At 33.5% G+C, this 21,525-nt stretch overlaps 1 protein-coding gene and 1 long non-coding RNA gene across 3 annotated transcripts; one reads left to right on the top strand and one right to left on the bottom strand.

Moving 5' to 3' along the window:
• Window positions 1-4,359: 4,359 nt before the first annotated feature.
• Window positions 4,360-10,772, bottom strand: LOC106667387. The gene is made up of 4 exons (XR_001340560.2): window positions 10,487-10,772; window positions 5,715-5,911; window positions 5,197-5,585; window positions 4,360-4,448 (listed from the first exon to the last, which is right to left on the bottom strand). It is a non-coding gene; the product is annotated as an uncharacterized LOC106667387 (long non-coding RNA).
• A 23-nt stretch (window positions 10,773-10,795) lies between these two features.
• LOC106667386 lies at window positions 10,796-21,316 on the top strand. 2 transcript variants are annotated; one of them, XM_014395302.2, is made up of 21 exons: window positions 10,796-10,959; window positions 11,189-11,243; window positions 11,308-11,483; window positions 11,547-11,652; window positions 11,713-11,760; window positions 11,820-11,894; window positions 11,984-12,043; window positions 12,107-12,166; window positions 13,793-14,065; window positions 14,130-14,347; window positions 14,409-14,532; window positions 14,598-15,580; window positions 15,638-15,776; window positions 15,852-16,021; window positions 18,408-18,549; window positions 18,620-18,961; window positions 19,026-19,313; window positions 19,386-19,778; window positions 19,838-19,954; window positions 20,967-21,182; window positions 21,250-21,316. In XM_014395302.2, the coding sequence occupies exons 2-21, from the start codon at window positions 11,225-11,227 to the stop codon at window positions 21,264-21,266; spliced, it is 3,966 nt and encodes a 1,321-aa protein (XP_014250788.1). In that variant the 5' UTR covers window positions 10,796-10,959; window positions 11,189-11,224; the 3' UTR covers window positions 21,267-21,316. The 2 variants fall into 2 exon arrangements, with proteins under 2 accessions (XP_014250788.1, XP_014250787.1); XM_014395301.2 differs by having other exon boundaries at window positions 15,846-16,021.
• Window positions 21,317-21,525: the final 209 nt, after the last annotated feature.

The raw sequence follows: 21,525 nt of genomic DNA, 5'->3' as shown, positions 1-21,525 counted from the left end.
GTCGGAATCTGCGAGGATGCGAAACGGTTTCCGTGGGGTGAAAATTGGAAAAATGTCAGTTTTCCCGGACGGAAAAACGGGTCGGAAAGGCTGGCCGGTTTCGGAAAAGCGGCCCGACCGGTTTTCCCGTCGGGACTACTTTTCCCCGTAGGGGGGATCCGGAGGAAAATTTATGACGTTTTAAAATCCATACTTTTCATATATTTTTACCGACTTTTCCGACCCATCCTCGTCCTACAATATTCAGTAAAATTACTAATTTCCCTGAAATAGCGTCTCTCACTCACGCTCTCTCTCTCATTTGCTCTCACTTTCTCTCTCTGACTAAATTATAAAAAAAATTCAAATTACATAGATTTTTTCATGACTGTAAACCGTTTTTAGCCATTTTTCATTAGAATTGTGTTTTATTTCCTATAAAAATGATATATATAAATCAATATATTTTCATAAAATCAAACACTTAAATATGTTTCAGTCCCCCCCCCAAAAAAAATATATATTATAAAATTTAGTAATTATATTTGTTGAAACAAAACTTTCATGTTTAAACGTAGAAACTTTATTATTTATTAAAATTTCAATGCTTGATCAATAATTATTTTGTGGTTACACATATTTTCACAGAATGATGAATTGATCCATGTAAAATTTACAAAAAAAAATCTAATTCAGGGTAGAAAAATATTGATAAGCATTTCTCACAGGATAAATCGTGTATAGCTTAAGTTTCAAATTTTAAGCATAAGAAATTAAATTTGACCAAACAGTGCAATAATAGGTCTACAAAAAATTCTGCAAAATAAATAAAATCTAAATTCAGGTGAAAGCATGCTTTTTCTAACAGGACAAACCATGTCTAAACTAAAACTAATTTTAAATTTAAGAAATTAAATTTCAGACTTTTTAACTGCAGACGTTTTCTTCAGGTTTTTTATTTATTCCAAATTTCTCTACTTGGTCAACAATGATTTCGTGGATAAACACTTTTCAATCAATTTTATGGTTATACATATTTCCAAATTAGCGTTAATAGAACCACAAAAAAATATTGACGATTCAGCAGAATAAATAAAATCAAAATGTAGGATGAAAGCATGCTTGTCTCACAGGAGAAACCCATATCTAAAACTTCAAATTTTAAATTTAAGAAATTAAATTTCAGACTTTTTAACTTAGTTCTTGATTTATTCCAAATTTCTCTTCTTGATCAACAATGATTTTGTCGAAATATACAGTTTAATCAAATAGTCCATTCATTTGACCAAAAAATCTGTGCTTTACAGGTTTATGATTTATTAGAATCACTCAGCTTGATTAATAATTATTTTATAGTTATGCATATTTTTTTTATATATTTTCAAACTATAAATAGGTCCACAAAAAATTGATGACTATGCAAAATAAATAAAACATAAATTCAGGGTGAAATCATTTCATTTATCATAGGAGAAACCATGTCTAATCAAAACTTCAAATTTTAAATTTAAGATACTTTTTAACTGCGGAAGTTTTCTTCAGGTTTTTGATTTATTCCAAATTTCTTCAGATCAACAGATTTTGTGGATATAAACATTTTCAATCAAATAGTCCATTTCACTCAAAACTGATGAAAAACCTGTGTTTTACATGTTTATGACTTATTAGGATTTCTCTGATTGATTAATAATTATTTTATGGTTACGGATATTTTAAAATTAAGCAGCGTATTAATAGATCCACAAAAAATTGACGATTCGGCAAAATAAGTTCAAAATCTAAATTTAGGATGAAAGCAAGCTTTTTTCACAGTCTAATCCAAAGTATGACTGAAATTTGTGTCTGCACAGCAGAGGTTTTCTTAAAAAAATTCCATGAGTCAATAAATAAATTGTTTTTAAATAGATGTACATATTTGTAAACCTTGTAAGTTAGTAATATTTTCAAGTCCTCATTCAGGAGATGTATTCATCCCAAGCTTGATGAAGGAACTTTTTTTTATTGCCTTTATTATAATTATAACATTGTAGGGTAATTTTAATTATATCGGAGATAAATTGGGTTCCAACTGGCTGGAGTCGTAAATTATTTATCTTCGAACACATTCCTGACATTTTTTCAGTAATTTATTGTATGTATTATTAATAATTTAATTAATTTTACCTTGATAACTTCCCTAAAAGATGCACTGGTCGGTATGGACTTAAACACCTTGAAATCTTGGGTAAAAATAATGTCCAAAATAGCTGACTGTTGGATGTAGGGTTATTTTTCAATAGCCATATAGTTTTTGACTACCTTCACACAATTACCACTTACATTGCTGAATTAATGACTATTTAGCACTAATTGCAAGTATCATAATTTTTAATCACCGTTCTTTCCAATCTATACAAGTCAGTTGTTTCGGAAATTTTATTATTCAGAATGTATGGGGGATGTGGCTAGACATTTCTGATTCAATTTACTGGATTCCTAGCCACATAGGGATTATGGAGCTTTAAACATGCAGGAGCTGTCAGTTAGCACAGAGGATTTAACTTTAAGCCTTAAAAATCCAGAAAAGAGTAATAAATTATAAGCTTAGAATGGTCAAGTATGACATGTAAAACATCTTCCCAAGCTGATATGATGAAATTCTTTTGTACACTTTGTGGCGTACGAGGCTGATGATTGAATTCTTATAACTGGGACGACTCCTCCAACTTGTCAATGTGGCGAATGTTTAAGCATGTGTATTCTGTACCGTCCAAATTGTTGCTTTGTTCTTTACAAGGGCGACGGCTTGGAGGGTCTGATTGTTTGGTAAATCAAACTCTCAACAAAACTATTTTTTTAGTATTATCTAGGCAAACATGTGCCCCTAGTTGGTTTTTGCCTATTTAATAATAAAAAATGTGGAATGAAGGCTTTTTTTAAATATTTATATCTTTATCTCTATGAAGAGGGAAGAAAGGAAAAACTGCTTTTTCTGCTTTTCTTTTGTATTTAAAATACCATTGTAAAAAAAAATTTAAAAAATGCTGATTGGAAAGACAGCGCCTATCGATGTGTCAGCAATGATGGACCGTGAGAATGGCTGTTAAATATTACACAATCTCAGAAATCCGAACGCTGCCATCTTTTAATTTAAGACTATTGTTTAAAAAGAAAAAACACAATGTACAAAAATAAATATTGAAATATTTATATATATTTCATAATACTGGTGGTAAAAACAAAAAGAACAAATATTGTCAAAGTTCCCAATTTTAAAATTTTTATTATACATTCACTAATTTCGTGGTCCGCTTGACCAATAATAATATATTACAATATCTCAACTAAAAAAAACCTTAATTAATTGTAATTTATTATACATTTGAATGCCTTCTTTTTTTTTAAAATAAATTATATTGTGCTTTTTTTTTTAAATATCACTTTTGATTCGGTGTTTTCAAATGAAGTGTAAAACAGAACTAAAACACCAAAATGGCAAATTTTAAATACAAATAAAACTAAGAAAAAAATAAATTTAAATTTATTTTTTTGACAAATACACATATACACAGACGAATATTACGATACACAAAAAATATTAAAAAATAGACAATAAATAAATTAAATAGTAATACTTTAAGTACAGTATTTACACAACGGAAAAATAATATATAAACTTTGGTAAAAAAACATTCTTTTAAAATATAGTTTGGCAAGGGGAAAGATGTCAAAGGGTAGTTCGCTTTATTAACTAAACAGATTTATTTCAAAAGTTGTGCATCGACTTGAGTCCTGTGCTTTGAAAAGTAGTGTACACGCAGGTGGGTCTTACGTTTGGCTTTATAGTTGCAGAGCGTGCAAGGGAAGAGCGTTATTCCGGGGTTGTGCTGTTCGTTTATGTGCTTCATAAGGTTGCACTTGAGCCGGGAGGAGTGTCCGCAGTATGGACATCCGTAGAACTTTGTCCCTAAAAATACACCAGTGTTATTCTTTTCTTTTAAAGTCAAATAAAATGATTAGGATGATAAAACTACTAGTGTTAATATAAAATTTTATTTTTTCCTGTAAGAGTTTTACATTTTTTTTTTTTTATAATTTACCTTTAATTTAATAAGCTAAAAAACTACAAGGTGTTATTTTTTTTTGTTTTTATGTTTAAAAAGACTATTTGACTTTATATACAATGATGGTCTTCTTTTTAGGCTCGAGCAGCCCGATGTGGGCTGTCTGGAGGTGCCGGAGGAAGCCGGATCGGCTGTGAAAGCGGTCGAAGCAGTGAGGACAGTTGTTCGTCTCGTAAAGGAATTTCCCATGTTTGAAGAACGAGTGGATGAGGAACGCAGACTTGTCCTTGGTCGTATACTGGCACAACTCGCACGGGAAGCAAACGTTTTCTTTGTCCTTGATGCAAGAATGGTTCTCGAGTTCGGAACGCGACTTCGACGAAAAGAAGCACACCTCGCACAACAGCATCTTTTTATTTTCCTCAACTGCAATTTAAACGACAAAAAAAAAGGAAAACAAATTAAAAATAAATTCTTATATTGATTAAAATGAAAAGGGGAGGGGGGAGAAAGAAGAAAAGGTTCTCTTAAAAGAAAACTCAAGATTAAAAATCATACAATGTGGGATGTATACAACAGGTTTTTAATAAATTGAAAACAAAATTTTACAAACTTTATTTTTTTTTTTACAATTATTTTGTCTTTTGAATAACTTATAAATATCAATATTATTATATAAAAATTTTAAAGCTTTTTTTTGGGGGATATAGGGGAGTTGGTCACTAATAGTGTAGATTTTTAACAAATATGTATGATATGAAGACCACAATAATTTTTTTTAAATTAATTAATTTTTTTGCAGAGAAGAATAAGAAAATTTCAATATTAATGTTTATTTTTTATCTTATTATAAATAAAAAGAAATCCATTTAATGTTATTTTAGTGGGTTTATTGCATCGTTTAGTCAGGAGTCTTCATTTAAAAAAAAAAAAATAATAATAATAATAATAAAATTTACCCTAACTTCCGTGTTTTTTACCCAAAAAATTCATAGTAAACAACATTTGCCTTTAAACGAATTACTTTATGAATTTAATTTTGAAGAAATAACTACAATGAATTACAATATATTAAAAATAAATTTAAAAAATGATAGTTAACTACATTACTGTAATATAAATAAATTTTAATGATGGAATAAAAAAAGTTTTTAAACAAATACAAATATATTACCAATATTCTGTTTTCTTCTTGTAAATTTGTAAACGCCCTCCACTATATTCTTGTTTGATTGAAAATTAAAAAAAAAAGTTTCTCACTAAACAACTGAATCAAAGTTTATTAAAAAAAATTTAAAAACAAGAATTGTTAAACCGTAAAATTACACATTTGAAAAAAACGGTTTCATTTTTAAACTTAACTAACGAGGTCTACTGAATTTGAAGAGAGCACGTGCTTGAAAAAGTTGTGTGTCTTTAATTCATTTCTCCTTTTCGTCTTGTAGGAGCATAAATTGCATTCAAAGTACTTAACGTTGGGATTGTGCTTCTCATTGCAATGCTTTGTCACGTTGCTTTTCCATTTGGACGAATATGGACAATGAGGGCAGCCGAAGGTTTTATCTGTAAACAGATTACAATCGTATGAAGGCACCCGTTTTAAAAGAATCGTTAAAATTAATTAAATATAATAAGAGGATTCTCCATTAAATAATATCATTCTCTATTCATATATTTAATTGAAATTCTTACATCCTAAATATTTTCCTGCTTTATGTGCTTGGTAAAGTAATGGGTTTTTAAGTTGCTCAGCCGCTTCGACTGAAAACGGCATTTAGAGCATGAGTACAACTTTGGGTTCGGATTGTGTTTTTCGTTAATATGCGTCGTCAGGTTGTTTTTCCATTTGCAGTACTTGTCGCAGTATGGGCATTTGAAGCCCAAGAATTCTGCAAAAACACATTTTGTTAAATAGGTCGAATAAAATAAAAATTGCCTTAAAACAAGCCGCTGGGTGGGGTGTCTTTTGGAAGGGTTAGCAAACTGCACAAAACCTAAGTAAATCTAAAAACTTTCTTAAATTAATACAACAAACAAATAATAACAAAAAAGGAATTGGTTTAACTTGTTTATTTAATAAAAATAAAAAATAAAATAAATAAAAAATAAATAAATTAGTTAAAAAAATACAATCCTTTGGCATGATGTATTGATCGCACAGGGTATTTAAAAAAAAAACAGAAACAAATGGAAAAATATCGTTCACTTATATTTTCCCATTTGTCTGAAACGAAATCCCTTGAAACACTGAAAAATCAAAAAATATAAAAATTTCCGCATTGTAACTTTTTTGTCTTCCATACCTGAAAATTTATGAGAATTAAAACTCAATACTGAACTTAATTATTACATATATGCTTGTGGTATGTGTGCTTGTATAAACAAATTCTCTAAGTATACACTTATATTTATAAAATTTACAACTTGGTGGGGGGGGGGAAAGACAAATATTCATAGTGGACTGCAATGCAAAATTACAAAACATTTTGTTATAATGAAAATGAAAACAAAAGAAAAAAAGGACTAATCTAATCATCAGATAAATATTTTGGCAACAAACAAAATGACCTTCATTAATTTAATTTTTTTTGTAAACAATGGAGCAAAAGAAAAAAAAAATTCTGTCAGTACTGGCTTTGGGACCTAATACATACACCCAAGAGACAAAAAGATAGCCCCAAAGATTTTAAGCGTCTACGATCTCAGGAGAACCCTCACCCTCATGCCATGGCCTTCCCAGGGTTAGGATTGTGTTCTGGCCACAGCAGTTATTTTCCCATGCATTTCGGGACTGCTTTGGCCTGTAACAAAACAGCAAACTCAATAGCCAATGAAATTTCTTCGAGAGCAAACTTTTTATTGTATTTTTTGTTTTTTAGGCATTTTTTTTTTTGTCTACAAATGTCTAATAATAGTGAGCATATAGCCAGTGCATTAGGTTTTCTACAAGATTTCTATATCCGATTCCTAGGTCATATGACCACAATCCATACAAAACCGTTTTTTTTTTTTTTTTTGCCAGGTGGACTGCTTAGCAACAGGGGAAGAACCATTTTAAAAAAAGACAGTCCCTCATGCCATAACGATCTCATGGACTGATAAGATTTTTTGAAAAATTGGTACATTTGTAGTTGAGGAAGTAAGTAAAGATCCACTTTTTTTTTCATTTATACCCGAAGAATGCTAAAAAGACATGAGTGTCATGACAATTATTATAACAAGCCTAAAGTAGTCTTTTGTAAGGTATTTTGGGGTATTTTTTTATGCCACATAATAGAAAGTACAATCCCAAAAACATAGAAGACAAATTTAAATTACAAAAGTGAACATTTCTTTGGTTCTGAGAAGAAAAGCGGAAAAACCATGGATAAAAAATACAGACCCAATGATCAGTATTTGGCTTAGAAATTATTTTAAGGTACAGATCTGTTTAAAATCCAAGTACAAGAGGAACATTTTTTTTTCAATATTAGCTATACAAAGTCAAGTATGAAGTCACGATAGCTAAAGTGGTAGAGTAGCGGCGTATCAAGCTGAAGGTTTTGGGTTCGAATCCCGCTCATGACACTGACTTTTTTTTAATCTCAACTTAAAACCTTAATTGATTGATATTATTTGGTCAAGTGGATCATGAAAAATAGTGAATCATTCATTGTTTGGTTGTGTGTTTTTGGAGAAAGGGGAGTGTGAAAAAAACCAGGGGTGATGGTGGAATCGAACCCACAACCGTACGGTCTAAGAAGCGAGAGTCTATCACGCTGACCACTTGACTACCATGGCTGCCAAAATTTTCTACTTGTGTATCGTCATTACCTTAGCTATAATTTAAAACAAGACAATCATCAATGAACACTCTGTTGATTATCAGAATGGACCAGTCAAATTTGAACTGTATTGACAAGTATCAATTTATCCGGGTTATTAGATGAAAATCGCTTCAGGCTAAAACCATCCTGATGAAGATTTAGACATGATGGTCAGGTATAATAATACGCAGATATAAATAAAAAGCAGCAAAGGAGATGGTTAACTTGTCATCGAGCTAGAGCTGGAACCATGAGCTATCCATGAAGGGACACCCAATACTTGATGGAGGTCATGAAAGGTCAGACATACGATCCCTGGGGAAGGAAACTAAATGGATCAGTAAAAACAGATATGTCATTCCATTGAAGGATGGGACTCCCAGGTCAGAAGATGGTCAAAATGCTACTGGGAAGGAACAGAGGACAAGTTTAACTAATCTCAGATGTGATGATGCTCAAATGCTCAAAGCCGAAAGGATGGCAAGCAGAGACAAAGATCAATGCACCATAGAAACCTGAAACGTACGATCTATGCGCCAGCGCAAATTGGATGTGGCTAATGGTCAAGATATCAAAATTAAATATAGACATTTTAGGCGTGAACTCAACTGTGCCACTTCACATAAGATAACCAAAAAATCTATTATGGTGGACAAAAAGACCAAAGATGATAGTAATTAATAATAAAGTGGCTAAAGCGGTGCTTGGATACAATTAAAAAAAACGGTACAATGATCTCAATTCAAATTCAGGATAAGCCATTTAACATTCATTTAACATTACAGTGATCGAAATATATACCCCGCCCCTGATTATAGAAGCAGAAGTAGATTAGTTATGAGGATGTGCAAATGTTGGTAAAATTATGCCTTTGTTGGAAACCTAAGTTTTCCGCTGCCGAAACAACCAATTTGGTCTGCCTCTCTGAATGGACAGTGTGCAAATGGTTCCAGGAATTTGAAGCCTGTCACATCAGCTTAGAGTGGAAAGAGGATTCTGGATGAAAAACATCATTCGATGAGGAAGCTCTGCGGCACTCTATTGAGGCAGAGACGAGAACGAAAATCTCGGGAATTGGCACGAGAGCTTGGAATCTGTGGACTGTATAACTTGGGGAAAGTGAATCGCTCATTAAGAGTGGTTCTTCATGAGCTGACAGACCATTGAGCAGGCTTTTGAACTCTTGAAAAGCCAACCTTCGGTTGATTCAACTATCCAGTTACTTGCGATGAAAAATGGCTAGACAACAATCAGCCTGCTTTACAAGTCGCTAAACAAGGTCAATTCGATAAAAAGACAATGCTCCCTGTATCCTGGAATTACGAAGGCATAATTCATTATGATTCATTCAAGAAGGTTGAACCATTGATTCAAAACTTTATTGTGAGCAGTTACAAAAAAATGTATACCGTTTTGACCCAGCGTTACCCAGAATTAGAAACAGAAATTGGGTTTTGTTTCAACAAGGTAATACCCAACGACGCACTTCTCATTTCAAGAAACAAAAAATTACAGAATTAGATGGAATTGAGCTTCTCCCTCACCCTGCTTACAGTCCAGACTTAGCACCTTCTAACATATGTTCTGGTCTATGGCTCATTATCTTCAAAGGATAGCTTTTAATTCTCTGGATGAGGATCAAACCGTTGTTGCAGAATTCTTCTGTTCAAAACCCAAAGGCCCAGTTTCACACGGAGAGATGTTCGTTTTGCCTAATGTACTGGACTTAAGAAAACAACTGAAATGTACTAATAGATGCGACACACGAATACTTCGGACCTTCTTACACAGAGAGATGCATATGCGATACAAAAAATATCCAGGTGACTAGATTCAGTCGCCTCCCCTCCATATCGATCCTCTCCCGTGAGGTTTAAAGACCAGGATGTTTGATTCTGTCATATTTTTATAATGGACAAGCTAGAAGCTGTAGCTCTTTGGCATTTAATTAATGACAGAAAAACAACAGAGTAACGTGGTTCACCCATGTTTCATCACGAATTTTCTTTTTTAACTTGATCCACATAATCGTGGTCACTGTTGTTCCAAAGCATGTGATATGTTTAAACTAATGAAATTTTTTTATTCATTTTAAGTTTAAAAGAAGGCGTATGAAAACAAGAGTCGGTCGGATCTGTGGATGATGATCATGACCCAGCATCCTAAGCGACTAAAGTCGGTATCTCATACCGGTCGCCTGCCAGTCTGATGACCATATCTGTCCCTACATCGGTAGGGATCTCGATACCGATCTCTCATAATGATCACCTCCGTGAGAACCAGGCCAAAGAGTGGTACTGCAAAAGAATCCAAACAAACTAAAAACTGAACTAATATCCAACTAAACTAACAGAAATTGGACCCGATAATGAAAAAAAAGCTTCGAAGCTTTTTGTGATGAATTGATCATCTTGTTTTCCTTCACCTTCTACAACCTAGTTATGTCATAATCAAATCTGTTGTTTTTATTTTTTAAGTGTCTAAGTTGTTTTTCTTCCAATTGCATGATTCACAATTATCAAAAAACAAACAAATATATCAATAAAGATTGTAAAACAAATTATTAAAAAGAGAAGTAGCTAAACAAACTGGATTGCACAATTAACAATTCCATGCAACTGGAAGATGTGCTAAGTGTGTAAAATAATCAAGACTTACGGTATACCAGAAACGAAAGCGAACCGCACTTTCGTAGGATTTTGAATGTGACTATCTACCGAATTCGAGAATCACCAGAATGACCAAAAAAAAATATCATAACCTACATTTTTCACTTTAAAAGAAAAAAAATATAGAGATAAAATGTGAGATTTATATTACGAAAGTGTTAGGTATGATGTTTTTTTTTCTTTTAAAGTAAAGAAGGCGGATTTAGATAATTTCTGAAAGGAGAATGGAGTTCTGCGGTAAATGGGACATTCTGGAGAAACCCGACTCGTGTAACCTCACTCGATTTATGGTACGTTTGACTGGTGGCAGGGTAAACACCAAGAAAACCCCTCCAATCGAAAAACACACCAGGAAAATGGCAAAACGTCCTCCGGCAAGTCGTAACATCGGGAAAAACAAAACTACACTTTCATTTTGCATTTGGATGTCTTTGAACTGAGCTTTTAACTTCAAGAAGTCATGTAAGTCCTGTTGTCAATTAAAAAAAAAAATCATATATTTAAAAACAAAAACTGTTACACAAAAACATTATCACCCTCATCAATTACAGTATTTCTAGTTTAAATTATATATTTGAGTAGTTAAAAGCACCCTTTGGTACATTTTTCCTTCAAGGAACCACCAAAAATCACTCAACACATCCCAGCTTGTAGAGACACAATATATATTTTTACTACTACTTTATTATAGATTCTGGATTCTTGGTTGGATCTTATACAGAAAAAAATGAACTGCCAGCCAAATTGTGAGTACTGTTTTTTAAAGTATCTTTCGACTTTTGATATATTTTGATAACTCGTATGTTACAGCCGTAAATAAAAGGTGCTTTGTGAACTTGTGCACGTGCACTTCGCAATCGAGGCCGGAGAAGGTTTTTTTCGCCGTGCCGACTAAGGAGAGCGAACGGCAAGAGTGGTTCGACTCCGTAGGGCAATGCTTTACAAAAAAAACCAACCAGAAACTGTACTGCTGCAGCGATCACTTTGTAACTTGATAGTCACAGTAAAGAAGTTTTTTTTAAATTAAATTAATTCAATATATTTCCCAGGATATGAAAGATATGGTGATATCTATGAAGAGGGACAGCAACGACGTCCTCATCAAGCTCAACAGTACAGCAAGGCCTAAAGTGCAATTTCCCACTATTAATAAAAGTACGTGCATAATTTTATTTAAAACAAATATATTTTAAAAAATTGCTTATTTGTTTACAGGTCAAACCGTTGGGAAAGATACGTCAAAAACATACGTACGCGTAAAAGGTACACAGTTAGAAAGTTTGCGATTTTTAAATTTTTAAATTTTTTTATTTTTTGTTTAGCTTCTTCATTTGGGGCTGATGTCACAAATAAAATGGAATGTTACATGGAAGTCAACAATGTAGGCCAAAATGCAGGTATTTCATCTATTTAAACTATTAATATTTAATAATTTAATAATAATAATGTTGAAAAAATAATAAAGATATATAATTAAAAAATCTAGGTGTCACAATGAGCGGGCCGATCAACCTTTTCTCCCATGAAAATAATGTCGATAACCAACGTAATTAATTTATTAATTAGAAATAGGTAAAGAGTTCAATTAATAAAAATTCCTTTCTTTCAGATGATTCACCAGAAAAAGTGAAAAATCTTTCACCCAGCGCCAACACATCTACAGACAAAGGTAGACAAATTTTCTCTTACAACGCTCAACATAGATATCTGTCAACTTTTCTGCTTGCTTAAATATCATTAAAAATATTCAACAAGGTTTTGGTGTGTAAAGTTTGGTTGAGGAGTTTCTATTACTTAGCCAAAACAGAAACGACCACCTGTTTTATATTTGAAAACACATTGGATCTTGGTACGGTCTTGATAGAAAAACAAACAAAACAAATTAAATTTTACTGCCAAGCTTTCGGCATATTTTAAGGTCATCAGAGCAAAATACTTTTAAATATGTCAATTTGTAGACACATTTATGATTGTTTTGCCCTGATGTCCTTAAAATAGGCTGAAAGCTTGGCAGTAACAATTGAATTACTTCAGAAAAGCCACTGATGTTCCTTTTTCTCAAAAGCTTGGACTCTTTCTACACTTGGTCTTACATTATATTCCGGTTTGGCCAGTTTAACATGGAGCAGTTTTAGTTCATTGTCTAGTTGATGCTCAATTAGTTTCTCACGTATGAAGATTTTTCTTGGCTTGTTTCACTTAGTTGGTAGGAAGGATAGCGCAACAAAAAGGCCAGGGGCGACATGGGAATTGAACTCACAACCTCGGGATCTACGATCAGTCTTATCACACTGTCCACCCGGCTATTGCACTCCCCTCAGTGCTGTAAGAAAATGGAGAAAAGTCACAATTTGAAAAGGAAAAAGTATATCAATGCACCACAAATAAATCATTTTAAATTAATAACAAACAAAGTACCAAAATAAATTAGAACCATGGCGAGAGTGAAAGGAAAAAAATGGAGAAAACTAACACTTTTTTTTTAAACTTAAATGATAAGAATTAATGAGAAAAGGAAAGAAACCTTAGACCCAACTTACAAAATCTAAAACTAGAGAAGCAAATACACAATACACCAATAATACAAAAATGTTAGTTAAGCTAATGTTCTGATACTGGTTATGAAAGTGAAAATAAATTTTAAAAAACTGTCAGAACAGACACTAAAACTAATAGCGCAAGGTATAATTATAGATGAATCAGTTTAATTTTTTTTCGTCATAAATTTTTAAAATATGTAACGTTACCAAATGTGTGAAATCTTCCTGTGGAACCTCTACAACTCAGCCTTCTGTTCAATGATCTTTCTTCTAAGCAAGGCAAGAAAAAAAAAAAAAAATACTAGTCCATGTATAAGTTTCCTATTCTCTTGTGATATAAGAAAACACTGAAGAAACACATTTTTAAAAGGAAAAAGTCTGCCACAATGAAAATCAAAAATATGTCTGAGGTCTGGTCGCAATAAAGACTCAAATAAAATAGATCATTTTTTCCGTTCCCTCGGCTCTCGATCGTTTCTCTTGCTGGCATTGTCATTCCAAGTGCAGACATGATCGCTAAGATATTTCAGATGATTTTTTTTAAAAATATGTTTATTGTCTCTCTCTCCTGTAACTGATTTTTCAGCGAGCTGTATGCCGATTTTTTTTTTAAATTCTCCTTAGGACTCGTTTTGAAAGGTTAAACGCTTTTAAAACAACATAAGCGCTGATTCCAGCAAAACCAAACATTCTAAAACAAAAAAAAATCACAAACACTTAGTTTTGTATGCTTATTATTGTTGATTTCATTGTAGAATTGCAGGCGAAGATCATCGACTTGATCAAGGAGTTTAATCTTCTTAGGCAGGAAGTTACAAAACTCACCGAATCTGTTAACGAGACACTAGATCCAGCCGATTTCATGGTTGTCTACGGTACAATAATCAAGCAGCTTTACAAGTTTAACAAGTTACTGCCAGATGTAAAGCGTTTTCTATCTTATACCGGCAAAGGTACCACGGTTCTGAAATTTGTAGAAGACGATCTTATCAATATGCAACTTAATATATCTCAGCTAATACTGAAAGGTTTGATAAATTATATTATATAAATAATCGCATGAAAGATTACATAATAATTTTTTGTTTTCAGAATATAAACAGTCCGTTAACAAAAAACCTTCGCTTCAATGTTATAAGCATTGTTTTGTATATAAATGTAAAAACAATTGTCAAAGGTCACCTCTACAAATTTTTCTCACTGTACCTAAAAATAAGAACACACGGGAAAAATGGTTCAAGGCATCTGGAACGCCTATGAATGAAGATCATCTGTCTGAATTGTTGTTTTGTTGCGACAGGCATTTTACCGTAAGTGTAGAATTTTCACATATCAACAAAATTATTTAAAAAAAAAAAAAATTTATTTTAGGATAAAGAATTGGAAATATTATGCATGAAACCTTCAGAAAATCATGATGTAGTTCCTAAACCATATTCATCGGCCTTGCCGATTCAAAAAACTTTTAACTTCGAAGAAGATGCGATATTTAAAGGTTAGATTTGTTAACAAGGATTGATCGATTTATACAATTTTTATTCATTTTGAAAAATTTTACAGATTCCTGCAATAAGATCAAAAACATTTGTAACAAGTTGAGGCTGAAGAGGTATTCTCACATGCATTCCCTTCGAAAACTGAAAATTGGAATAATAAAGAAGAGCGAGATGATAGAGAGCGAGTACAAATCGCTGCTGAGCACAATCAACAAACACAGGAGCCATTTCAAATCCTTACAGGAATCCATTGAGAAGCACCTCATCATAAACGACGAGGAAGAAAAGGTCAAAGCAGATTTCGAGTACACATATTTTAAGATAGAAGACTTGCTTCTTCAGCTTTATAAATCGAACGACAGTAAGATAAATTCCAAGCCTATACAATTGTCGGATTGCGATGACGAAAGTTCAAACGATGAAATCGGCAAGCGTGAATTTTTATCATCATCAGACAGTGATGTAGAATTTATACCTGGTGGGGATGAAATGTGCCAGATGAATCCCGATTGCATACTTCTTACTGGCAGCGATCTTGAAACTTCAGACAGCGAAGATGTCAATCAGCAGAATCCTGATAGCATACTTATATCCGACACTGATGTTGAAGTGTTATCGGATGATGAAATTATCAGTACGAATTCCACACCTGTTCAAATTTCAAACAGCGACATTCCGACTAAAAGCAAAAACAAAAACGCAACGACTTGCAAAAATATAAAAAGTTCTAATTGTGATGAAATTATGCAAAATGTCAAAAGCCAACATGGTTCGGAATATTTGCAAGATTCAAGTAACAGCCCTGAAAGCGTTCCGAGCGTACAATTTAAGGAATCGGATAATAAAGTGGACAAAAAGAAAAAGAGTAAACCTTTTGAGATAAGATCCTGTTTTGTCCCGACATGTTCAAACAATGATTTTACCATGCCGCATAAAAAATATATATTGGTACCGAAGGGAAAATTAAGGATAAAATGGTTTAACTCTGTTGGACTTAATGGAGTAACCACTGCTTGTAAAGTGTATTGTTGTGAAGATCATTTTACCGTAAGTGTTATTAATTAATTATGTGATAATTATATTGATGAATTATTTAAATTTTAGGTAGAAGAGCTGCAAAAATTATATCAAAAAGAGGATATCACCTATTGTAAAAATATTATACCCAACCGTGATTTAAGGACTGAAATTTTATCAAATAGGCCCTCTATTTCATCACTGCAAAATTGTAAAACACCTAGAGGTAAAAAACAATATCGATATGTATTTATTTTATTTTTTTTCTAAATAATTCAGATTAAAAACGTTTCAGTTAAAGAGAAAGTTTGTTTTGTGCCCAGCTGCATAAACACGAGCAGTTACATCCCAAAAATGCATTTCTTCAACGTACCGCAAGATTCCAATACAAGGGATATGTGGTACAATTCCGTAGGGTACGTCGCCGAAGAAAATGACTGCTTCAACCAGTACTGCTGCGCCGACCATTTTGTAAGAATTTTCTATATTGTTTATTATATCCTTTTATGATTTATTAATATAATTGGGATAGGGTAAGAGAAAAGGTCCTTATTATAGCATCTGCACAGACAATGTACAAAGAGGACCACAGTAGCCGAGTAGTTAGACTGTACGCTGCTCGGCAACAAAAACATCTCAACATCTCCACTCTGAGATTCATGTTGCGATTCACTACCAAGTAAAAAATGGTTGTGGAATTAGCTCTTGCAGGAGCATCCATAGCTGTTCTGTTGATAATTACTAATGAGGGGAAAAAGTAAAAAAAAGAACATGGCAGGCTCGCACATTGTTTAAAGACAACAAATTAGATACTTTAAAAATGGAAGATGGGATGGGGTTTAGGAATTATATAAGAATGTCCCCAACTGATTTTGAAGTAATTTTAAACAAAGTTGGTAATCAAATTAGTAAAAGTGATAACAAGGGAGTCAATCTCTGCGGCGGACAGATTAGCAGTCACACTTAGATTCCTGGCTAGTGGAGACTTGTATACGAGCCATCCCTAACCATCTGCAAACTATTGGATTGAATGGCTTCAGAAAATTGTAAAATAACTTGATTCATTTTAATTACACAATCATTCCCAAAAAAATAAACTGTAACTTTATGTTCTTGTTTATCTTCGTGTCTGCACTGACACACAACAGGCTGTGAATCCCATTTCCAACAGAATTCAAGTTCAAGATGCAGATAAAGACTTGTAATGGAAGCCTACGGTTACCATGGTACCCGTTAGGTGTCACTACCAGTTCTGGAATAGTCTCGCCTTCCATTCTGCAGCGAATCAGAGCAGAGCCAGTGGTTATATTAGCAGGGGCACTGCCCCGCTGGCTTCAGACTCGTCAAGATGTCAACCCGACGAGGCCTCACTCATACCCTCAGACTCATCAACCCGAGGTCTCACTCACAACCTCAGACTCGTCTATACGATGAGATCTCACCTATCACCTCCAGACTTGTCAACCCGTCGAGGTCTCACACATACCTCAAGACTCGTCTACCCGACGAGCTCTCACTAACTGACAATGACACAGACTCGTCAACCCGATGAGTTCTCGCTTATCACTAAGTACCTAAGACAATGGCAAGGGTATTCTCAGCGTTAGCCTTGAACTTGCCTTCTCAACGTAGCTGTCTTGGCTACAGGCAAACAAACTTGGCCAACTGCTGCACCAGACCTTCAACCGAAGTAGACTCAGCTGTCTCACAGCCCTGGACCTCAGCCAACTGCTCCCTCTACCAAAAGCCCACTCGGTCCCGGCTTCGATACATCGTCTCAACACTATGTTTCCAAACAACACCGGCCAACAGGGCCACCAAAAAACTCCAACTAAAGACTCAAAAAATACCTAACTGCAACATACCAGATTCATGCTGAAAAGAGGCAGAGCAGCACAAGCGAGATTTACAAATATGTAGATTCAGAGTCCCAGTGTGTACAAGGCTTAAGACTCTCGGATCGTAGCCCTCATGGTCATGAGTTCGATTCCCACTATCAACCCTGGCCATTTTTTTCATGCACCCCTTCCCTATAAAAAAATACACATATATACATGTTTCTTTTGCTAACATGCTAGATCATAAGGCCAAAATATAGAAAGTCCGCTAGAACTTACCACCTTACTTCCTTCATGTCTTGTTGCAGGGTGTGTAATGTTCCTTCTTTAGAATGCAATACCTTTTCAAGACTTTTAGGGATGGACTTGTGACAAGTTCTGTCATTTGGGCTTGGATACTTCTCAAGCCTAACAAGTTATTTCATTTTTTTTTTTTTTTTCATTTTAAAAGCTCTTGCTGGACACTCACGGCAACTGCTGGGCTGAGGTTGTTTCCAATGTGTACCAGACACCTTGGTAGAAAACAGATGACTCCTTACAGACTCTTCCTTTCCCATCCTCATCATCAACAAACCACTCTTTTCTCCTCCTTCCGTTCACAATCACCTCTCTTTCAAACTTTTGCGAAGTTGTGACAATAATTTTTCTAGAAAACCATTCGGCGACAATATCTAGATCTCGTTTGGGATGTCCTGTTTTCGTCTACTCACCTCTCCCCTTTCCAACCTTGCACCCTTCCCAACTCTCTACCCTTCCCAATCCTCTACTCTTTCCAACCCCGTACCCTTTCCAACCTTGCGCCCTTCCTATTCCTCTACCCTAAAATAAGAAAAATATTTTTACATATAATTGTAAAAAAAAAAACATAAAAAAATTGCTTCAAAAATGTAACTGAGGTTATAAAAAAAAAATTATAAAAAAAAATGCTGTAAACATGAAAATAGTGTGTTCTTCCCAAATTAATAATGGAAGGAATAAATAGGAAATTGTTAACCAGATTTTTGTTTTTTGCATTACAGAGAAACGAGGATATCATGAAAGCGCCTGGTAGGATCTGGCTGAAGCCAGACGCTTGCCCCGTAATTGTCAACAATGATACATTATTATTACCTAGTTCCGATAGTGATGATTATGTAGTTATAAAAGAAGAAGAACCAGAAGGTCATTTTTTTTTTGTCAAAAGTGGTTTTAAAATTAATATGAAATAAATAGTAACAAATGTTTTGTGTAGATGATTTTAGTGCACCATTGTTAAGCGATGTAGAACTGAAGGTCGAAGAGGATTATGAAGAAGTAAAATTCAAAATTAAAACCGAAGATTCCAGCGATTCCAGTTTATTCAGCAAGGATGGCAACAATTATGAAGCGATGGCAAATTGTGAAGAGTTTTTGGAAAAAGTCGAAGAGAGTTGGGATAAATTTCAAATTGTACAAGAAAAAATAATAAACCTCGTCAATGAAGACAATAAAGAAGTCAAAATAAAGAAATTGACCAACAAAAGCTACGGGGATATGAAAGAGGTGCTTAATGAAATCCTCACGCAACACAATTCGGATGATAGTATATTAAAAAGTAATCAAATTTCTAATAAGGTAGGTTTAAAGTATTAATGGAAAATTGTTAATTTAATTTACAGTGTACAGAGAATTGAGCTTGCTCAAGGACAAGATCGACGAAAGCAAAGTCCCCAAGAACGTAACTGACTTTTTATTGAAAAAGGCTCCCAATGAAGAAAAAAAAGGCCAGAGTTTGGAGGACAATGCGCTTTTGCAATATGTGAACATTAAAGATGTGAAAAAATTGTCTTCCATGATAGAGAAAATGGATACAATCAAGAAGAATATAGAAAAGGAGTATGAAGTGATCGAAGAGCAACTGTCTAAATTGACTTCTCTTGGTGAAACAAGAAAAACCATCATAAATAGTAAATTTAAACAGTTTTTTTCTCTTTTGTTTTTATCGTCTAAAACTATGTAAGGAAAAATTCAATTTTCAGAAGCCAACAAATTGCTCAAAGAAGGAAATATGCAGAAAGGGATACAATTGTTAAAAAGCGAATTGACGCTACTGAGGGAAAAAAAGGCCAAAGAGATAGTTAAGCTTATTTCCGAATCTGTAGAGATGCGCGAAGTGAGTCAGAAGAGGTGGGACGATTGGATCGAGAAGTATTGGATAATGTTTAACGCCATGGAAGACAACTTGTCCAACCTTTTGAAAAAGATCAACAAAAAAAACAGATTGGAGAAAAGCATCAGAACAGAATATAAAAAGCTTGAAAAGAAACTTGATGAAATTCCAAGTACGGACGATCAAATTAAACCTACATGCGATAATGCTATGGGTAAAAAGCGAATACGTACAAGTGCCCCTGAAATAGATGAACCTGAACGTGAGTTGAATATTACATCAATTCCACCTACAATTATTACTAAACTTTTTGTCTATTAGAAAACATCTCTGGTGAGTCTTTTAAACGTAGTGAAAATATAGAAGAAAAGCTTCCATTTAAAAAACTGAAATCAAACGTATTCTTACCTGAAAAATCAATAGGAATAGTTAACAAAGGTAATTAAAAATGTAATTAAATACTTGCTTTACCTATATTAATCATAGCTTTTGACAAAATATTCAAAGAGAAGACTGAAAATTTTTTTGTCACTGTGATAAACCTGTAGTTAGTCTTTCTGTTCATCACGAGCCCTTGTCAATACTTAATTCTCTTCTTAATTATTTTATTTATTTTTAATACAAATTCAAAATAAATGCATACAAAAATAAAGTGTATACAAGAATAAGACAGAATAAATGTACTAAATATAAAGACAAGGTGGATAAAACACCGATGAAAAAAAAAAAAAAACAGCTTTACTCTCTAGCCCATGGCTAGCAATGGGATCGTTGAAGGGATCAGCAGTATCCTGTTTTATTCAGCAGCTCCAGCATACAAAATATAATTTCTGAGGATCCATTATCCCACCTGTGCAGCTCGATACTGAGCACCTCATGCTGCCTCATATTCCTAGGAGGGAAACCCGAAAAAAGACAGAAACATCAGACCCCCACATGTGGTTGAGGGACTCCAATTTATGGACTGAGATAAGATCGTCGTATTCAATACCAAGACAATATTGCCCAGTTTTATACTCTTAATTATTTAATTGCCCTTGATTGGATCCTCTCAAAATGAGCCCCATCCCCTTATCCCCATTTTAATTTAAATATAAAAGTCACGTAGATAATGAAATGTGTACGATTATCAATGTAGCGAGAATAGACTATCTAGGATGATTAGAAATGTTCAAACTACAGATTTTATTTTTGCTTTTTGCCCACATAAAAGGCAGGTCATCAATTGTAAATACGCTAAGAGGTAATTCATTCCTCTTAGAAAATTTAAAAATTTCATTAAGTCAGTTTTTCCTTACTTCCTTGAACATTTTGCCAATTTAAATAGATTAATCATTTTAAACCTACTGCTTTATCGCGTGTAAGATTTGAAGAGTTGGACCTGAAGCCTATTTTGACCACGTTAAAAAAAGAATTTAAAATAAATACTGTTTTAATTTTTATTTTTAAGCATGTTCCACGAATGATGATAAAACGGAGGTTGTAAAGAAGGCTGATGAGATGTTATTCATTCAGCCGAAAATCATGACCTCTAAGCTCGAAATGGACCTTTATAATGACGATGAAATAACTGAAGGCTACGAAGAGCCAGAATTGCTGTTAAATCAGCCGTCAGGAGATTGTGTACTCACTATCAATGAATTTGAAACGTACTCCTTAAATAAAGGTGAGCCTAATTTTTTTAAAAACATTTTTATACATTCTTTTAACCAATTTATTGTTAAATTTTAAAGGAAATTCAGAGAGTTAGCTCTAGCACAATGCACCAAATCAGAATGCTGACTGTAAATCACGAAAAAGCTATATTTCTTTTATTATCTTTGTTAAGAAGCTACAAAGTAATGTATTTATTGTAAATAAATGATAAAAATTGAAAAACAAAATGTTAATTTTTTTTAAACACATACCTAACTTGAAAACAGAACTTAAGAAAGTCAAGCCTTTATAGGGTTAAATGTAATGTAAAATTTTATTTTTCTGTTTAGGGCAAGTGTATATATCAACTAACT

The sequence above is a fragment of the Cimex lectularius genome, unplaced genomic scaffold (assembly GCF_000648675.2).
Source record: "Cimex lectularius strain Harlan isolate CLEC.00 unplaced genomic scaffold, Clec_2.1 scaffold10, whole genome shotgun sequence".
In the NCBI taxonomy this organism is placed as follows: Eukaryota; Metazoa; Arthropoda; class Insecta; order Hemiptera; family Cimicidae; genus Cimex; species Cimex lectularius.
Note: the sequence above shows the minus strand (reverse complement) of the source record. Positions and strands in the feature narration are given on the sequence as shown.